Below are 20935 nucleotides of genomic sequence, written 5' to 3'. Positions count from 1 at the left end.
TACATAAGAGACAAAAAGGCCTCAGAGAGATTGTAATTTGCCTGAGGTCAAAAAACCACCTAGTTGCAGGCCAGGAATGTGTTTTAGTTACTTCCTCATATTCAGGAAAAATACATGCATTTTTAACTAGAACTCAGAGAAAATGAATACATACAACTTTGTCATGTGGCTCAATAAAGTTAAGGCATTGGGCAGAAAACAGCTTTCTAACTAAACTATAAATTTTTACAGTCATGAACAAAAATAAAGGAAGAGAAGTTATCTTAACTCCTATTAGTAACAGTCAATATACTCAATTTATAAGCACAATTTTTTTTAACTTGAAGGGACAGGGAACCTGAAGGAGAAAATCTTTAGTTGAACCAAAGAACCTGAAACTGAAGAAATTCTTCCTTGAAAGAATTATTCATTTCCTTCAAATAAAACTTGACTTATCAAAGTCAATCAACAAATGAGTTACCTATGTTGTGAGTTATTCATCGCAAAATTTAAAACACTGAACAGATTTCTCTTTGCCATTTAGCCTCTCCATTAGTTCATATGTACAAAAGACATGATTAACTTTAATTATAAACTAAATCCACTCAGAAATTATAGGTAAACCTTCATTTCCATGTGAGAACATTTCTCTACCTTCTTCATGACAGGAAACGAGATTCACCTAATGGGTGAATTTGGGAGAAGGCACTAAGCCTACGTGCTTCCAAATCTCTTTTTTGAAAAGCTATGCCTGCCATAGTAACATGAATTGAGGTCTGCTTTCATCTTTGTGGGATGGGCATCAAACATCTGTTCCTTCCATTTACAGCTGTGTGTGGAAGTGCCTAATTTGGAGTAAAGTACTAGGAAGTTCACTGTGGCCACATACCTAAGCCACATCCTCCAATTTGTTAGTATATATTGAAGTCACTAAGCTAATCTCCGGATGCCTGACTCCTGTGTTCTCAACTCAGAAAGAGAAGAGCAAGGTCATCTGCCACCTACTCCACCACAGTTCCAACAAGAAAAATGATCAGACGATACTCAGAAATGGTTTCTTCTTCCTTGACTTTATACCTAACATTCACTGTTCAAAGCAACATACTTTCAAGAGGGAAAAAGTAGAAAAGAACAATTTCAGAAATAAACACAGAAAGTCTAGGAGGAGATAGAGGAATATGTTCCAAATGAAAGAACAATACAACACTTCAGAAAAATAACTAAATGAAACAGAGATAAGTAATGTACCTGATAAAGAGTTCAAAGTAATGGTCATAAAAATGATCAGCAAATTTGGGAGAAGAATGGACAGATTCAGTGAGAACTTCAACAAAAAGAAAATATAAAGAAGAACCAATCAGAGCTGAAAAATACAATAACTAAAATGAAAAATACACCAGAGGGAATCAATAGCAGATTAAAAGCTGCAGACAAACAGATCAGTGATCTACAGGACAGGGTAGCAGAAATCATCTGAGCCAAAAAAAAAAAAAAAAAGAAAAGAATTTTTTAAAATGAGGACAGGTTAAGGGACCTCCTAGGATCAAGCTCCACACCAGGCCCCATGCTCAAGGAGTCTGCTTCTCCCTCTCTCTGTGGCCCTCCCCTCCCATCTGTGTTCTCTCTTGCTGCTCTCAAAAATAGAAAGAAAGAAAGACAGACAGACAAGGCCATAACTAGAAATAAGAAAATTATGAAAGAAAGAGTTTTATTGGTAAAAGCAAACATACAATAAAATAGATCAATCACTTTTATAAAGCCGTATGAATGTTAAAAGAGAAAAGTAGTAACAACAATTATATCTACAGTAATTAGTTAAGGTATACACAAAATAAAAAGATGTAAACTAAGACATCAAATACATAAAACAAGGTGGGGTGGAAAAATGTAGTTTATTTATTTATTTTTTTTTTTTAAAGATTTATTTATTTGACAGAGAGAAATCACAAGAGAGGCAGGCAGAGAGAGAGGAAGGGAAGCAGGCTCTCCGCTGAGCAGAGAGCCCGATGTGGGACTCGATCCCAGGACCCCGAGATCATGACCTGAGCTGAAGGCAGCGGCTTAACCCACTGAGCCACCCAGGCGCCCCAATGTAGTGTTTTTAAAATGTGTTTGAACTTAAGTAACCATCAACTTAAAATCGACTTCTATATGCATGGGATGTTATATATGAACTTCATTGTGATCACAAAAATCTATAATATACAAAAAAGAAAAAGAAAGGCAACCAAGCATAACACTAAAGAAAGTCCTCAAATTAGGAGGGAAGAGAGCAAGACAATAAGGAAACCAAATGAAAGAACAATATTGAGGCCTCATTTACCATGAGCCTATGCTACTTTTGTCTACATTAGTAAAACCACAAATATACCTTCAAAACCATAAACCTATGTACATTGATTGAAATGGATATTTTAATAACAATGATACACAATGGAAACTAGCTGCTACTTAATGACTCCCTATTATTCCCATCTTAGTCATCAATCATTCAAGTGATGGCAAGGTAGATATATGTGAACTTCATTTTAAAAATTCCAATTGTGGGGCACCTGGGTGGCTCAGTCAGTTAAGGATCTGATCTTGACTTTGGTTCAGGTCATGATCTCAGGATCGTTAAGACTGAGCCCTGCATCAGGCTCTGCACTGAGTATGGAGCCTGCTTACCCTCTGCACCTCACCCCCCACAGCCAGCTTGCACACACTCTCTCTCTCCTTCTCTCTCTTCCTAAAAAAAGAATGCAGTATTTGTTTGATTTAGCCATTTAGAAAATGCTCTACAATTGCTCAGCAAGACATTTTGTAAAAATTGAAATAGAAGTGGTATAAGTTTTAAAAAATGCTCTAAGTAAGAAAACAATTAAGGATGTACTCTCAGGTAAGAAAATGAAAACAATTACAACTTAAAAAGAAAAATTAATCTTTTTAGCGTTACAAGTTTATTTAATTCATAAAAAGGACTTATCACGGATTCTTTTAAATAAAAAATATCCATATGTGATTAAGTGTTTGGATTCTTATTGTTCACTTATACATGGTGGGGGGGAAATGGGTAACAGTGAACTTTAAAATTGTTATGAACCATTGCTAACCAGGAAATTGGTCAAAGCATCTAAGTATAGATTTCTTTCGTGAGCAATAATATTACTTTCTAAAACTGAATTTAGATGTAGGTTTTTAAGAAATTTAAAATGTGTCAGTTTTGGGGTGCCTGGGTAACTCAGTCAAGTGTCTGACTCTTGTTTTCGGCTCAGGTTATGATCTTAGGGTTGTGAGACTGGGCCCCATGTCGGGTTCCACACTCAGCAGGAAGTCTGCTTGAGAGTCTCACACTCTCTCCCCCTCTTGTACACTCTCTCTCTAAATAAAATCTTGAAAAAATAATAAATATGTCAATTTAGTTATAATTATTGAATAAAGGTAATAATAGGTATCTCTTGAAAGTAAGAGCTCCAGGAACTAAGAAAAAAAAAATCAAAATTTCTGTCTCATTTCTTTATTAGCAAAAATAATTATGACTTTTACTTAGTATGTATTAGTTAGCTAAGCAACTCAGAATTTTACCAAATTAAAAACAAAAATTAAATCAGAAATCTGAAACCCAAGGAAAAAAAGGAAAGATAATATAACTAACCTTGGTCAAGAAAGTCCCGATGTCATTACTTGAACGCCATGAGTTTGAGGTAGGAATCACCACGTTTTCTCTTAGAGCAACATTTCTATTGAATAGTGAACTATTATTATTAACATTTCTACCATAAGGCAGATCTAGGGCTGGCCTCATATTAATAGTGTCAAGCAAAGTTTGCTTCTGCTGTTTCTCCACCAGAAGTTTGGTACTGGTCTCTGCCAGCCTCTCACTAGTCCTGTTAAGATTACAAAACACAATGCTTAGTATTTCATTTCTCCCCAAATCAGTCCTAAATTACTTGCATTTTTTAAAGTTTCCATAATAGTAAACAGAATGTGCCATTAAACAGTGTTTTAACATGGTAAATGTGACAGAGCAGACCTACTATGTATAATTATAGGTGTAAACTGTTCTGAAGAAGTACATATATTTCTAGGGTTCCTAACTAGCAAGTAATTCAAATTAAGGAGGGAGAGAAATGGCTATCAGTGATGTCCATGGCTTAACAGGTAATGCCTGCTGCCTTCTGGAATGGTTGTACTTAAAAGATTCTTGGGGAGGCCATGACACATACTTATATTTAGTAAACCAGTTTAGAGCTGCAAAAATAAACCAGCCTGGGGGGTCTGCTTGTCTCAGTCAGTTAACCCTCTGCCTTCAGCTCAGGTCAGGACCCCAGAGTCCTGGGCTCCCTGCTCAGCGGGAAGCCTGCTTCTCCCTCACCCTCTGCCTGCTGCTCCCCTCTGCTTGTGCTCACTTGTTCTGTCAAATAAATATGTGAAATCTTTAAAGGAAAATAAAAATTTTAAAAATCCCTCAAAGACATTTTTCAAGCATTGGCTTTCATCACTCTTGTACATTTCACATATTACCTCAGAGAAATTGAGCATTTGGCACTGAGGAATGATTTAGACGAACAATTGCTAGGGGAGAAGTAGATGGCAGAGTTGTGATCAGAAAGAACTGAAACAGCTCCAGAGGTGATTAGGTTATAACACAGATACCAGGGTACTGGAGATGGAATCTGCCCTTTCCGTCTTGACCTTTTGGGTTAAAGATGCACTCTTCCAAAAATAAACTAACATTAATAAATAAATATTAATAAACTTATTCCTATCTAGGGTAATTCTGACAATTTTATAATAATATGCTGTCTAAATTATAAACCTTCAAACAATTAGCTTAAAGACTAGGAGATCGGATTAACTGAAAATATTCAAGGGAAAAAATAAAATCATCTAAAACCAAAAAAAGAGAGAGATGCAAATTGTCTTGGACTAACATTTCAACAGTAAGTTCATTTACAAACATCATTTTTCAAAATTATACTATCTAGTTGGCTTTCACTTACTACTCAGCTCATGAACATGGCTCCATAAAAATTATGGTTTAGAGGCAATTTAATAAGCTAACTCTACCTTCCTATGATTGTTTTAACTTACTTGTTCAGTTCATTTGTCAATGACGTTCGGTGCATTACTTCTTCTAGGTAGAGGTGCTTGTATCTGTCCAATTCTGTTTTAGTAAGATCTTCTTGAGAACTCTTCATTTTGAATAATTCAAATTCCAGCTCTTTAATTCTGAGTTCCATTTGACTTCTTAGTGAAGCATTATTATTTTCTCTTAACTGTGCTAAGCTTTCTTGAGATGCTACTTGTGTCTAAAGCAAATTAAAAGCATAGTTTTAAAAGTGTTACAACCTGGGTAATTACAGTATATTTCTTTCTTTTAGTTTTGTGTCAATGATTCAGAGAGCAATTTTTAAAGTGGAAAAAAAAAGCTGAAATGTAAAATATTTATCATCAATGTGACACTGAATTAAATGTGAATAATGTTCATTCTTATGTTAGAACTCATACAATCTGATAATTCAAAGAATAATAAAATCATTTAAATTTTTAAAAAGTGAACAATACAACTTAAGAATAATCGAGGTACATGGGGTGCCTGGCTGACTCAGTCATCTGAGTGCCTGACTCTTGGTTTCTGCTCAGATAGTGATCTCAGGGTCCTGGGATAAAGCCCTGTGTCATACTCAGCATGAAGTATGCTTGGAATTTTCTCTCTACCTGTCCATCCCCCACTCGTGCTTTCCAAATAAATAAATAAGATATTTAATATATAAAAAAGGAATAATCCAAGTATGGTACGATTATTTTTTTTATGTAGGCATGCCCAGAATGGAGCCCAAACAAGCAACCGACGGTGCCACCCAAGTACCCTATGGTAAAAAAAAAAATTTTTTTAATTATTTTTATTTATTTGATAGAGATGACAAGTAGGCGGAGAGGCAAGCAGAGAGAGGAGGAAGCGGGCTCCCCGCTGAGCAGAGAGCCCAACACGGGTCTTGATTCCAGGACCCTGGAATCATGACCTGAGCCGAAGGCAGAGGCCTTAACCCACTGAGCCACCCAGGCGCCCCCATGGCAAAAATTTTTAAAGCATAATTTTTTCTTTTCCTCTCAATAGCCCTGTTTTATACTAACTGGTCTTAAAAAATAAAATGACTTTCCACTGTGAATCATTCTGAAAGATCAATTTAGTGTGAATAATGATGAAAACTGAAATTTTTAAAGGGAAGGAATAAATGCTTCCAGAAATTTACCAAACTGCTATAAAGGAAGTAGAAGAAAACTCTATGCTGCATATAACCAAAATGTAATTTGCAGTGAAATGAATTAAAGCATTTTATAGATGAATAAATTAACCTGTAAAAATAGATCGACTTCTTTTAATTTTTCTGCTATGTTCAATCTTGTTCTTTCTTCAAGTTCCCGTTTATATTGTTCTATTTTACTGTATTCTACCATATTGACTTCTACACGACTTCTGAGGTTTACTACTTGTTGTTCCAACTTCTTTTTATTCTTCTCTAGTTTTTCACATTTCGTCTGTATTTCTTTCATAGATGATAATTCCTGAGTAAGAACCTGGTTTTTTGAAGATACAGTTTCCAGTTTTGCTGTAAGATCATCAACCTGCATGAATAAAATAATACAGTTTGGAAGTAGAATGAAAATAGTCTAATGCAAAGCTAAGACCCCAAATTTTTTTTAAAGACGTTAAATCTCTGCACCAAACATGGGGCTTGAACTCACAACTCCAACATCAAGAGTCACATACGACGTGGATGGAACTAGAGGGTATCATGCTTAGTGAAATAAGTCAATCGGAGAAAGACAACTATCATATGATCTCCCTGATATGAGGACGTGGAGATGCAACATGGGGGGTTAGGGGGATAGGAGAAGAATAAATGAAACAAGATGGGATTGGGAGGGAGACAAAGCATAAATGACTCTTAAACTCAGAAAACAAACTGGGGGTTGCTGGGGGGAGGTGGGGTAAGGAGAGGGGGAGGGGGTTATGGACATTGGGGAGGGTATGTGCTATTGTGAATGCTGTGAAGTGTGTAAACCTGGGGATTCACAGACCTGTACCCCTGGGGATAAAAATACATTATATGTTTATTAAAAAAAAAAAAATTGGAAGGGGAGGCGAACCATAAGAGACTATAGACTCTGAAAAACAACCTGAGGGTTTTGAAGGGGCGGGGTTGGGAGGTTGGGGGAACAGGTGGTGGGTAATAGGGAGGGCACGTATTGCATGGAGCACTGGGTGTTGTGCAAAAACAATGAATACTGTTACGCTGAAAAAAAATAAATTAATTAAAAAAAAAAGAGAGTCACATACGTTACTGACTGCTTCAGCCAGGTGCTCAGATTTTAAAATAAATTCATTTTCAACAAAATGTTATCTATATCGTAGTACAGTCTTGGAATGTGGAACCTCAAATAACTCAGAAAATCAAGAACAAAATTACAACCACTAGGAGTTGCTAAAATCGATCTCTGCTGTCATCCTCTTTGCCACACATTTGTATTTGTATTATATTTTTATACTTTTCTTTTTCTATGATTGTTTCAGATTTTTCCTCCATAAAATAACTGTAAGTCACCTCTTAGTAGAAAGTCTCTTAACCCTTCCCTCATCTTAACACTCATTTTTTTAAAAGATTTTATTTATTTATTTGAGAGGGAGAGAGAGCAAGACAGCGAGAGCGCAAGAGCAGAGAGAGGGAGAAGCAGACTCCCTGCAGGAAGTCGGATCAGGAAGCCCAGCATGGGGCACAATCCCAGCATCCCAGGATCACAACCCAAGCTAAAGGCACTTAACTGAGCCACCCAGGTGCCCTCATACTCCGTAATTTTTTTCTTTAAAGATTTTATTTACTTATTTGACACACAGAGAGATCACAACCAGGCAGAGAGACAGGCAGAGAGAGAGGAAGGGAAGCAGGTTTCCTGCTGAGCAGAGAGCCTGATGTGGGGCTCGATACCAGAACCCTAGGATCATGACCTGAGCCGAAGGCAGAGGCTTTAACCCGCTGAGCCACCCAGGCGCCCCATACTCCATAATTTTTAAAGAAGTTTTAGGAATACCATATTGACTTATGTAGGTCTGAGCCAATAAATGCTTACCAAAATAAGACTTTGAAAATAAGACTCTAATTAATGAATCTATAAATACTGATTCTAATGCCAACAACCTTTTTCTGAATTACAAATGTTTAATGCTAATTTGAATTGCATTCTGAGGTGAAATGATTCACAAGGTTAAGAAATCACATCTCTCAGTAAAAAAATTTAGTGGGGAAAAAATTTAATGAGATGATCCATATATTTTTGTACCAAAAAAAAAAAAATTCCTTAACAACAGTGTTACAATTCTTTGTTACTTCCCACAAAATAAGAGAATATACTAAGCAATGAGAACAACCAAAAAACTTGCAGGAGTTTCGGTGATGCTGAGTTGGGAAGAACTCCTTTCCTTTAGATAGGATTGGAAAGACAAGGTGAGTGGATGTGGTGGTTTTATAAACTGACACTTCTCCCATGACAATCGCTCCCCTTCATATGTGCTAGCCTTAGAAACTGGTTCCTAGTGAACAGAATATGGCAGAGCTGCTGTGTGATTTTTAGGGCTCGGTTAGAAAATGTGATATAGCTCCCATCTGACTTTCTTCTTCTAGGAAACCTCACTCTTAGAATCCAGCTGTTGCGGGAAAGCTCAGGCTACCTAGTGAGTCTTCATGCAAATATTCCAGCTGAGACTGCCCTGGCTAACATCCTAGCCCAAAGCCAGCCTCAATAGCCAAACATGTGCATGAACAAGGTTTTAGAAGATTCTAGTTCCCAGCTTCCAGTCATCCCAGGTGATGCCAAATGAAGACGAAATGAGTTGGCCTTACTCAGCCTTGTCCAAAGATTTGTGAACAAGATAAATGCTGTTTTGAGCCACTAGGTTAGAGGTGGTTTATTATACAGCAATAAATAACTGAAACAGACACTGATATTAAAATGGGATGCTGCCATTAAAAATAACCCAAAAAACTAAAACTAAACCTTCTTTGAACCAGGTGGTGGGTGGAACCTGAAAGAAAACTAAGAGTGAGAAGCAGATAAGAGTAAGAATGAAAACCAAAAGGGCTTCCAAGAGACTGTTTGCGGAAACCTGACGGCCCTTGAAGAGGCTTACAGCAAAGGCTTCTAGACAAGTGAAGAAAATGACACTAGAGGGAAAAGGAACTTGTGCCACAAACCACTTGAAAGTAAAACTGACAGGAGAGAGAAGCTAAAGAAAGACTATTCAATATGAAGGAAACAGGAGTTACTGGGTTCATCTACCTGTTCCTCATTTACAGCCTCTCCACATGCGGTATTGTCAAATAACGCTGAAATAAAGAAATGGCTTCTGGGTTAAAAGCAAATCCAGGAAGACATGGCCTATGGATGAAGCCAAAACTATAAACCCTTTATTAAGACTTGAGAAGGATTTAAGGTGTGCCTCAAATTTCTTTAAGGGTCTTAAGAGTATGAGAATTTTAAGGGCATTGTCAAATGAGAGCTGCACAGGAAACCTGAGGTGAAAAGCTTATCTCAAAAAGACCCAGGAGAGTGGCTTTTCTAATGGCATGAAATCCAATCATATTCACGGAAAACTCAAAAAACGAAGAGAATTATAGTAGCAAAAACAGTGTTTGCGAGCTTGGACTAAAAGAGACCAAGATAGTACAAACTAAAAATAGGCCTTTGAGTCTTAGAAGTCCCACCAGGAGGAAGCAGGCTGAAAAAGCAGCTACAAACACAGGTCATTCCTTAGGAAAAGGACAGAACCAAGAGCTCAAAGAGTAAAGCAAACAGCCATGGAGAAGCATTCGGGTGGTTAGGACCAAGTCCTAACTGAAGAACTGACAGCATGCTTCAGGGTGTGTTTCCAAACTGCTATGGACTAGTGTGCCTCCCATCTGCTTTCAATGGGAGAGTCCTCAGCAGGTTACCAGAGTGTTCCATTCTGAGTGGTAGAGAACTGTCTTCCTTAATTCACAAGGGTTCACTTGCACTCAAGGGACTATACTTCAGGCACCTTATCCCTGCTGTACCTGACTAAGATGATAAGATGTTGGACTCAGGCCTAAACCCAATGCCAGGAGAACTGAGATTTGTGGGAGGTATGGGGGGGGGGGGGAGGTGAGTGTATTTTTCGTGTGAGAGGAATACAAAAAATTGTGGCCGGTGGGTAAATCATGCTGCTATTTAAATGTGTCCATAGGTTTTTAAAATATTCATTCCATTAAAAAAAAGGCCATGGGCCTACCTTCGTGACTTTCTCCTAACAGAATATGGTGAATGTGATGCTCTGTGTATTCCAAGGCTAGGTTACAAAAGACAATAGAGCTTCTGCCTTGCTCTGCAGCTCAGGCAGCTTTCTTGGAATTGAGCCCCCCATCTTGTAAGAAAGTTCAGGCCACAAAGAGTCTAGGTGTGCCAGTGTAAGTGTTTCGGGTGCCTGCCCCAACTAGGCAATAGCCAGCATCAACACCACCAGATGTGAGTGAACAAATCTTCAAACATTTCCAGCCCCAAGCCTTTCAGCTGCCCCATCTAAAACTAGGGGAACAGAAACAAGCTGTCCTGGCCACACTTTTCCTAACAGTAGATTTGTCAACAAAATAAATGTTATTTATTTAAGCCACTAAACTTTGGAGAGTTTGTTAAGAAAAAACAAAAAGATAAACAGAAAAATGGATGACAGGGGCGCCTCGGTGGCTCAGTGGATTAAGCTGCTGCCTTCGGCTCAGGTCATGATCTCAGGGTCCTGGGATCAAGCCCCACGTCGGGCTCTCTGCTCCGCAGGGAGCCTGCTTCCTCCTCTCTCTCTGTCTACCTCTCTGCCTACTTGTGATCTCTCTCTCTGTCAAATAAAATTTAAAAAAATTTTTAAAAAAAGAGTCAACAATATATTTTTTAAAAAAAGAAAAATGGATGACAAAAGAGTTAATAAGATACATAATTTATATAGTAGAAATTGGTCTTCATTAAAATGGGAAGTAATAAATGTTATGATTTTTTTTTTTAATTTTTAAAAATTTTTCATTTGGGAGAGATACAGAGAGACAGAGCACAAGCATGGGGAGAGGCAGAGGAGAGGGAGAAGCAGACTCCCTGCTGAGCTGGGAGCCTGACATGGGACTCGATCCCAGGACCTGGAGATCATGACCTGAGCCGAAGGCAGACACGTAACCATCTGAGCCACCCAGGTGCCCCTAAGATTAATTTAATAATGACAAACAGTGCCAATGAGAAGAAGCCCATAAGTAGAAGCAAGATCTAAGAAGTTTTTCTTTCCGTTTTCCCCTATTTAGGATGTCATTACCTGTGCATTTTTTAATATATGACCTTTATTTTGTTGAAGTATGTTCCTTCTAAACCTACTTTGTTGAGGGTTTTTATCATGAATGGATGTTGTACTTTTTTATCATGAATGGATGTTGCACTTTGTCAAATGCTTTTTTTTTTAAAAAAGATTTTATTTATTTATTTGACAGACAGAGATCACAAGTAGGCAGAGAGGCAGGCAGAGAGAGAGAGGGGAAAGCAGGCTCCCCACCGAGCAGAGAGCCCGATGCGGGGCTCGATCCCAGGACTCCGGAATCATGATTTGAGCCAAAGGCAGAGGATTTAACCCACTGAGCCACCCAAGTGCCCCTCAAATGCTTTTCCTACATCTTTTGAAATGATCAGGTAATTCTTCTCCTCTTACTAATTTGGTATATCACAATGATTGATTTGCAGATATTAAAACACCCCCATAACCTAGGAATAAATCCCATTTGGTCATGGTGATGTTTTTTTAATGTACTGTTGGATTCTGTTTGCGAGTATTTTGTTGAGGATTTTTGCATCCATGTTCACCAAAGATACTGGCTTAGAGTTCTTTTTGTGGTGTCATTGTTTTGTTTTGGTATCAGGGTAATACTGGCCTCAGAAAATGAATTTGGAGTTTTTCCGTCCTTTTCTGTTTCTTGGAATAGTTTGAGAATAGGTACAAACTCTTCCTTTAAATGCTCAGTAGAATTTGCCTCTGGTCCTGGACTTGTGTTTTTTCATAGTTTTTTGATTAATGATTTAATTTCTTTGCTGGTTATCAGTCTGTTCAAATTTTCTATTCTTGTTTCAGTTTTGGTAATTTATATGTTTCTAGGAATTTGTCCATTTCTTCTACATTGTCCAAATTGCTGGCATATAGTTGTTCATAATATTCTTTTATAATTGTCTGCATTTCTGTGGTGTTGGTTGTTATTTCTCCTCTCTCATCTGTGATTTTATTTGGGTCCTTTTTTTCTTCTTTCTGATAACTCTGGCTAAAGCCTTACCGGGGTTTTATTCATTTTTACAAAGAACGAGCCCCTGGCTTTATTGATCTATCCTATTTTTGTCTTTTTAAAGTTTCCATAGTGTTTATTTCTGCTCTGATTTTTAAAAAGATTTATTTGAGAGAGAGAGAGTGGGGAGAGGGTCAAATGGAGAGGGAGTGAGAGAATCCTCAAGAAGACTCCCCACTGAGTACAGAGCCAGAAGCAGGGCTCAATCCCAGGACTCTGAGATCATGACCGGAGCTGAAATCAAGAGTCTGCTGCTTAACCAAATGAGCTACCAAGGTACCCCTACTTCTGCTCTAATTTTTATTATCTCCGTCCTTCTGCTGACTTTAGACTTCATTTGTTGTTCTTTTTCTAGCTTCTTTAGGTGAAGGTTAGGTTGTTGTAGATTTTTCTTCTTTCTTGAGGTAGGCCTGTATTGCTATATACTTCCCTCTTAGAACCATTTTTACTGTGTCTCAAAAGTTTGGGAATTGTGTTTTCATTTTCATTTGCTTCCATGTATTTTTTTTTCTTTAAAAAAATTTTTTTTAATTTTTATGTTTATTTACAGCATAACAGTGTTCATTGTTTTGGCATCACACCCAGTGCTCCATGCAGTATGTGCCCTCCCTATTACACACCACCTGGTTCCTCAACCTCCCACCCCACCCCCCCACACCCACCCCCCGCCGCCCCTTCATAACCCTCTGGTTGTTTTTCAGAGTCCATAGTCTCTCATGGTTCATCTCCCCTTCCAGTTTCCCTCAACTCCCTCTCCTCTCCATCTCCCCATGTCCTCCATGTTATTTGTTATGCTCCACAAATAAGTGAGACCATATGATACTTGACTCTCTCTGCTTGACTTATTTCGCTCAGCATAATTTCTTCCAGTCCCGTCCATGTTGCTACAAAAGTTGGGTATTCGTCCTTTCTGATGGAGGCATAATACTCCATTGTGTATATGGACCGCATCTTCCTTATCCATTCATCCGTTGAAGGGCATCTTGGTTCTTTCCACAGTTTGGCGACCGTAGCCATTGCTGCAATAAACATTGGGGTACAAATGGCCCTTCTTTTCACTACATCTGTATCTTTGGGGTAAATACCCAGCAGTGCAATTGCAGGATCATAGGGAAGCTCTATTCTTAATTTCTTCAGGAATCTCCACACTGTTCTCCAAAGTGGCTGCACTAACTTGCATTCCCACCAACAGTGGAAGAGGGTTCCCCTTTCTCCACATCCTCTCCAACACACGTTGTTTCCTGTCTTGCTAATTTTGGCCATTCTAACTGGTGTCAGGTGGTATCTCAATGTTGTTTTAATTTGAATCTCCCTGATGGCTAGTGATGATGAACATTTTTTCATGTGTCTGATAGCCATTTGTATGTCTTCGTTGGAGAAGTGTCTGTTCATATCTTCTGCCCATTTTTCGATATGATTATCTGTTTTGTGTGTGTTGAGTTTGAGAAGTTCTTTATAGATCCTGGATATCAACCTTTTGTCTGTACTGTCATTTGCAAATATCTTCTCCCATCCCGTGGGTTGCCTCTTTGTTTTGTTGACTGTTTCCTTTGCTGTGCAGAAGCTTTTGATCTTGATGAAGTCCCAGAAGTTCATTTTTGCTTTTGTTTCCTTGGCCTTTGGAGACATATCTTGAAAGAAGTTGCTGTGGCTGATATCGAAGAGGTTACTGCCTATGTTCTCCTCTAGGATTCTGATAGATTCCTGTCTCACGTTGAGGTCTTTTATCCATTTAGAGTTTATCTTTGTGTACGGTGTAAGAGAATGGTCGAGTTTCATTCTTCTACATATCGCTGTCCAGTTTTCCCAGCACCATTTATTGAAGAGACTGTCTTTTTTCCATTGAATATTTTTTCCTGTTTTGTCGAAGATTATTTGACCATAGAGTTGAGGGTCCATATCTGGGCTCTCCACTCTGTTCCACTGGTCTATGTGTCTGTTTTTATGCCAGTACCACGCTGTCTTGGTGATCACAGCTTTGTAGTAAAGCTTGAAATCGGGTAACGTGATGCCGCCAGTTTTGGTTTTGTTTTTCAACATTTCCTTAGCAATTCGGGGTCTCTTCTGACTCCATACAAATTTTAGGATTATTTGCTCCAGCTCTGAAAAATATCGGTGGAATTTTGATCGGAATGGCATTAAAAGTATAGATTGCTCTAGGCAGTATAGACATTTTAACAATGTTTATTCTTCCAATCCAAGAGCATGGAACAGTCTTCCATCTTTTTGTGTCTTCTTCAATTTCTTTCATGAGTGTTCTGTAGTTCTCGAGTACAGGTCCTTTACTTCTTTGGTTAGGTTTATGACCAGGTATCTTATGGTTCTTGGTGCTATAGTAAATGGAATCGATTCTCTAATTTCCCTTTCTGTATTTTCATTGTTAGTGTATAAGAAAGCCACTGATTTCTGTACATTGACTTTGTATCCTGCCACGTTACTGAATTGCTGTATGAGTTCTAGTAGTTTGGGGGTGGAGTCTTTGGGGTTTTCCATATAAAGAATCATGTCATCTGCGAAGAGAGAGAGTTTGAGAGTTTGACTTCTTCCTTGCCAATTTGGATACCTTTTATTTCTCTTTGTTGTCTGATTGCCGTTGCTAGAACTTCTAATACTATGTTCAACAAGAGTGGTGAGAGTGGGCATCCTTGTCGTGTTCCTGATCTCAACGGGAAGGCTGCAAGCTTTTTCCCATTGAGGATGATATTTGCTGTGGGTCTTTCATAGATAGATTTTATGAAGTTCAGGAATGTTCCCTCTATCCCTATACTTTGAAGCGTTTTCATCAGGAACGGATGCTGGATTTTGTCAATATGACTCTTTATCTTGATTAATAGTTTTCTTATGTAATTGGGTTCTCCCATATTGGGGGCATAGATATTCACAATTGTTAGATCGTCTTGGCGGATAGTCCCTTTAAGAACTATGTAGTGTCCTTCTGTATCTCTGACTACAGTCTTTAGTTTAAAATCTAATTTATCTGATATGAGAATCACTACCCCGGCCTTCTTTTGAGGCCCATTGGCATGAAAGATGCTTCTCCATCCCTTCACTTTCAGTCTGGGTGTATCCTTAGGTTCAAAATGGGTCTCTTGTAGACAACATATGGATGGGTCCTGTCGTTCTATCCAATCTGCAACCCTGTGTCGTTTTATGGGCGCATTTAGGCCATTTACATTGAGAGTGATTATTGATAGATAGGTTTTTATTGACATCGTGTTGCCTTTGAAGTCTTTCTGTCTGTAGATTGTTTCTATATTTCTGTTCAATGATATTCTTAGGATTTTTTCTCTTTTATAGGACCCCCCTTAATATTTCCTGCAGTGTCGGCTTGGTGGTTGCATAGTCTTTTAAGCCTTGCCGGTCTTGGAAACTCTTTATCTCTCCATCCATTTTAAATGTCAGTCTTGCCGGATAGAGTATTCTTGGTTGCATGTTCTTCTCATTTAGTACTCTGAATATATTTTGCCAGCCCTTCCTGGCTTGCCAGGTCTCTGTGGAAAGGTCTGACGTTATTCTAATGGGCTTTCCTCTGTATGTAAGAAGCTTCTTTGTCATAGCTGCTTTTAAGAGGGTCTCTCTTGAAACATAATTCCCCATTCTAACTATAAGGTGCCGTGAGGACTTTCGAGAATCTAAAATCTTGGGAGGAAATCTTTCTGCCTCTAGTACATGAACGTTGTTTCCATTCGTGAGATTGGGAAAATTTTCATAGACAACTTCTTCCACTATATCTTCTAGACTTCTTTTTCTTCCCCTTCAGGGATTCCAATAATTCTGACGTTGGAACGTTTCATGGCATCGTTTATTTCCCTGATTCTGTTTTCGTGGCTTCTGAGCTGTTTGTTCCAGGCTTCCTCCTGATCCTTTCTCTCTATCTGTTTGTCCTCCAGATCACTAATTCTATCTTCTGTCTCAGTTACCCTAGCTTTTAGAGAATTTAGATTGGATTGGAACTCATGGAGAGCATTTTGAACATCATCCCTGGTGGCTTTCAGTTCTGCCCTAACATTGTGAACATCATCCCTGGTGGCTTTCAGTTCTGCCCTAATCAATTCTGTTTGGTCATCCATGGCTTTCTCCAACCTAGCTATTGCCTGGATAATTGTTAGTCTGAATTCCTTTTCTGACATATTGTCTATGTCGATAGCCATTAGCTCTGTTGCAAAAGGCCCATCCTCTGTATTTTTCTTCTGTTGGGTATTCCTCCTCCTAGTCATTTTGGTAAGAGATGACTAAACAGATGCAGCTGGACTTATCGATTGTGGTGCAGTCAATGTGCACCCTGGAACGCTTCTGTGCAATCAGGATTCCCCACCCAAATGAGAGAAAAAAGAAAAGAAAAAGAAATAGAGAAGAAGAAAGAAAAAAAAAGGGAAAGAAAAAAGGAAAAAAAAAGAGAGAGAGAGATAGGGAAAAAAGGGAAGATAAAAGAGAAGGCTTAGCCCAAATGGGCCACAAGGTAAGATTTGTGGAGTATACAAACAAAAACAGACAAACAAAAAGAGTGATAAAAGTATATGACAAGAGAAAAAAATATGTATATATAAGCAAAAAAAGGGGAAGAACCTCATCAGAAAGAACCCCAAGTATAAGATTTATATATTATCAGGACAAACACAAATTCACAGAAACACTGACAGAAGGAAAAATTGGGAGAGTGGTTATAGATTCTGTGTGGGTGAGGAAGGTTATTTTGATTCTTCCTGAAGGTATCTTGATGTTTTTGTTAAGGGACTCAACTTTCCTAAGTTACAGGGGGATTAGAAACTGGTTTGCCTATAGGGGTAGCATTGATTGGGGAAAGGGGATTACCTTGAAGTTTAACTCTATACGTATAGTAGAAAATAAAAATTAAAAAAGAATAAACTAGACTAAACTAAGTTAAAATGAAAAAAGAATTTAAAAAATAGAAAAGCAAAAGAAAAACACGGGTGTATGTATCAAAAAGTTCAGGTTAGAAGGTTATTAAAGAATTTGATGTACTGGACATCTCAGTGTGATGGTAAATAGGTTAAAAAATTATCTGTATGTATAAAAAGAAAGAACCAGAATATTGGTAAAGAGTTAAAAATAAAAGTTGTATTTATGAAGTAGTGGTGGTTGTTCTCTTGTAGTCTTTTTTTTTTTTTTTTCTTCCTTCCTGGTTGGTTTTCTGGGGGAGGGGCCTGCCACGTGGGTTTTCAGACAATGATGTTCCCTGAGTTAGGTCCTCCTGCTCCCCTCAAGGGGGTGAGCTCTTTTTTTTTCAGGAAACTGTTTTTTTCAGCCTTTTGTTCTCTGGGGGTTTTTATGTTCTTTCATCTGCTTTCTCTCACCTTGACAGCTTTTGATGGTTTTTGGAGGTTTAGAGGAGAGCAAACAGCACCCCAACCTCCCTCTCAGAGAGAAGCCTCAGACTGTTTTACAAAAGCTGCTGGCAGAGTCGGTTCTGAGTCACTGTCCCTGGGGATGCAGGAGCTCCTCGTTGTACCCAAAACCAGGGCAGTGGTGGCTGTCTAGGCAGCTCCAGACCGCCAGAGAGGTTCCGAGCAGAGATCGCACACTGAGATTTTCCCGCTGTCCCGGGCTGGGAATGTCTGGTTTTTCCGGATGCCAGAGCTCCAGGCTAGCGCCTATGAGCACGTATCCCAAGGGAGGGTGTGGGACACGCACGTTTCAGGATTGCCGTCTGGCCAGGCTCCCAGCCCCTCACGGGAGCCAGACCCCACTCGTTCTCGGGCGCGCTGGCATTCAGGTGCACTGGCGGCTCAGGGACGGAGACCTGATTTCTCCGCCGCACTCTCTCTGGCTCCGTGCCAGGGGAGGCTGTCCTGGGTCCGGGGACTTAGGTCCCTGACCCTAACCGCCCAGGTTCCCACTATTACCCACCGCGATCCTTTGCTGTTTGTTTTTTGAGTGCTTTCAACCAGACTCCAAGTTAATGCTGGTCCCCAGATGCAGAGCACTCTCGTGTTGGGGTGTTACTTTCCAATTGGTCACCTCTGCTGGCTCCCTCCCCCTTTTGTTTATCTTCCGATATCAGTCCGACGCTCCCAGTCTGCTTTACCTGCCACTGGCATCTTCTGCTCCAGTAGAGATCCAGATGTGTATAATCTGATCTCAGGCTGATTTCATGGGTGGTCGGAGTTCTTTGGTAGGTAATCAGCTCACTTTAGGGTACAGGTTGAAATGTTGCCTCCTCCTACTTCCCCGCCATCTTGACTCACCCTGCTTCCATGTATTTTTAAATTTATTCTTTTATTTCCTCATTGGTCCATTCATTGTTTAGTAGAATGTTACTTAACCAACATGTATTTGTGGTCTTTCAGATTGTTTCTTGTGGCTGACTTCTAATTTAATAGTACTGTGATTAGAAAAGGTGCATGGTATGACTTCAGTCTTCTTGTATTTATTAAGACCGGTTTTGTGGGTATTATGGAGGGCACGTATTACATGGAGCACTGGCTGTGGTACATAAACAATGAATTTTGGAACACTGAAAAAAAATTAAATTAAATTTTTAAAAAAAGACTTGTTTTGTGGCCTAATATGTGATCTATTCTACAGAATGTTCCAGAATGTGGATTCTGTTGTTTAAGGATGAAATATTTTGAATATATCTCTTTAGTCCATCTAGTCCAGTGCATCATATAAAGCCACTGTATCCTTGTTGGCTTCCTGATCTGTCCATTGATGTAAGTGGTGTGTTAAAGTACCCAAGTACTGATTATTTCTATTCCTTCCTAAAATATCCAAATTGTACATTGTCTTCATGGATACTTTTGCAATTAGGCATAAAAGCAATGAATTTCATTTAAAACATATATAATAAAAATAAAGCACCCTACCATTATTATATTATTATCAATTAGTTCTTTTATGTTACTCATGAATTGTTTTATGTACTTGGGTGATCCCATGTTGGGTGCATAAATATTTACAATTCATAGCTCTTCTTCCTGTCAGATTGTCCTCTTTATTATGATATAGTGCCCTTGTCTCTTATGACATTCGTTCTCTTAGACTCAATTTTGTCCAATATAAGTATTACTGTTCTGGCTTTCTTTTGATATCCATTTGCATGATACATGTTTTTTCCATCCCCTGACTTTCGATCTGCAGGTGTCCTTATGACAAAAATAAACTCTTGCAAGCGGCTTATACATGGGTCTTGTTTTTTCTTCTTCTTTTTAAAATTATTTTTATTTTTTCTTTTTAAATTAATTTTTAAATTTTTTATAAACATATAATGTATTTTTATCCCCAGGGGTACAGGTCTGTGAATTACCAAGTTTACACATTTCACAGCACTCACCATAGCACATACCCTCCCCAATGTCCATAACCCCACCACCGTCTCCTGACCCCCTCCCCCCAGCAACCCTCAGTTTGTTTTGTGAGATTAAGAGTCTCTTATGGTTTGTCTCCCTCCCAATCCCATCTTGTTTCATTTATTCTTTTCCTACCTCCCAAACCCCCATGCTGCATCTCTACTTCCTCATATCAGAGAGATCATATGATAGTTGTCTTTCTCCGATTGACTTATTTCGCTAAGCATAATACCCTCTAGTTCCATCCAGGTCGTCAAAAATGTCAAGATTTCATTTCCTTTGATGGCTGCATAGTATTCCATTATATATATATATATATATATATATATATATATATACACCACATCTTCTTCATCCATTCATATGTTGATGGGAATCTAGGTTCTTTCCATAGTTTGGCTATTGTAGACATTGCTGCTATAAACATTCGGGTATACGTGCCCCTTCGGATCACTACGTCTGTATCTTTAGGGTAAATACCCAGTAGTGCAATTGCTGGGTCATAGGGTAGTTCTATTTTCAACATTCTGAGGAACCTCCATGCTGTTTTCCAGAGTGGTTGCACCAGCTTGCATTCCCACCAACAGTGGAGGAGGGTTCCCCTTTCTCCGCATCCTTGCCAGCATCTGTCATTTCCTGACCTGTTAATTTTAGCCATTCTGACTGGTGTAAGGTGGTATCTCATTGTGGTTATGATTTGTATTTCCCTGACGTCAAGTGATGTGGAGCACTTTTTCATGTGTCTGTTGGCCATCTGGATGTCTTCTTTGCAGAAATGTCTGTTCATGTCCTCTGCCCATTTCTTGATTGGATTGTTTGTTCTTTGGGTGTTGAGTTTGCTGAGACCTTTATAGATTTTGGATACTAGACCTTTATCTGATATGTTGTTTGCAAATATCTTCTCCCATTCTGTCAGTTCTCTTTTGGTTTTGTTAACTGTTTCCTTTGCTGTGCAAAAGCTTTTGATCTTGATGAAGTTCCGTAGTTCATTTGTGCCCTTGCTTCCCTTGCATTTGGTGATGTTCCTAGGAAGACATTGCTGTGGCTGAGGTTGAAGAGGTTGCTGCCTGTGTTCTCCTCAAGGATTTTGATGGATTCCTTTCCCACACTGAGGTCTTTCATCAATTTTGAGTCTTTTTTCCTGTGTGGCGTAAGGAAATGGTCCAGTTTCATTTTTCTGGTGTAAGGAAATGGTCCAGTTTCATTTTTCTGTATGTGGCTGTACAATTTTCCCAACACCATTTGTTGAAGAGGCTGTCTTTTTTCCATTGAACTTTCCTTCCTGCTTTG

At 38.9% G+C, this 20935-nt stretch overlaps 1 protein-coding gene across 1 annotated transcript in view; it reads right to left on the bottom strand.

Annotated features, from left to right (window-relative positions):
• Positions 1 to 20935, bottom strand: part of LOC123946509 (ankyrin repeat domain-containing protein 26-like) — a 95565-nt gene that overhangs the window by 9816 nt on the left and 64814 nt on the right. Inside the window, exons 18-20 of the mRNA XM_046011871.1 lie at positions 6319 to 6588; positions 5053 to 5270; positions 3614 to 3845 (exon numbers count right to left, since the gene is read on the bottom strand). Coding sequence (XP_045867827.1) covers positions 3614 to 3845; positions 5053 to 5270; positions 6319 to 6588 — 720 coding nt within the window. The remainder of the gene's footprint in view (positions 1 to 3613; positions 3846 to 5052; positions 5271 to 6318; positions 6589 to 20935) is intronic.

The sequence above is a fragment of the Meles meles genome, chromosome 7 (assembly GCF_922984935.1).
Source record: "Meles meles chromosome 7, mMelMel3.1 paternal haplotype, whole genome shotgun sequence".
Classification (NCBI taxonomy): Eukaryota; Metazoa; Chordata; class Mammalia; order Carnivora; family Mustelidae; genus Meles; species Meles meles.
Note: the sequence above shows the minus strand (reverse complement) of the source record. Positions and strands in the feature narration are given on the sequence as shown.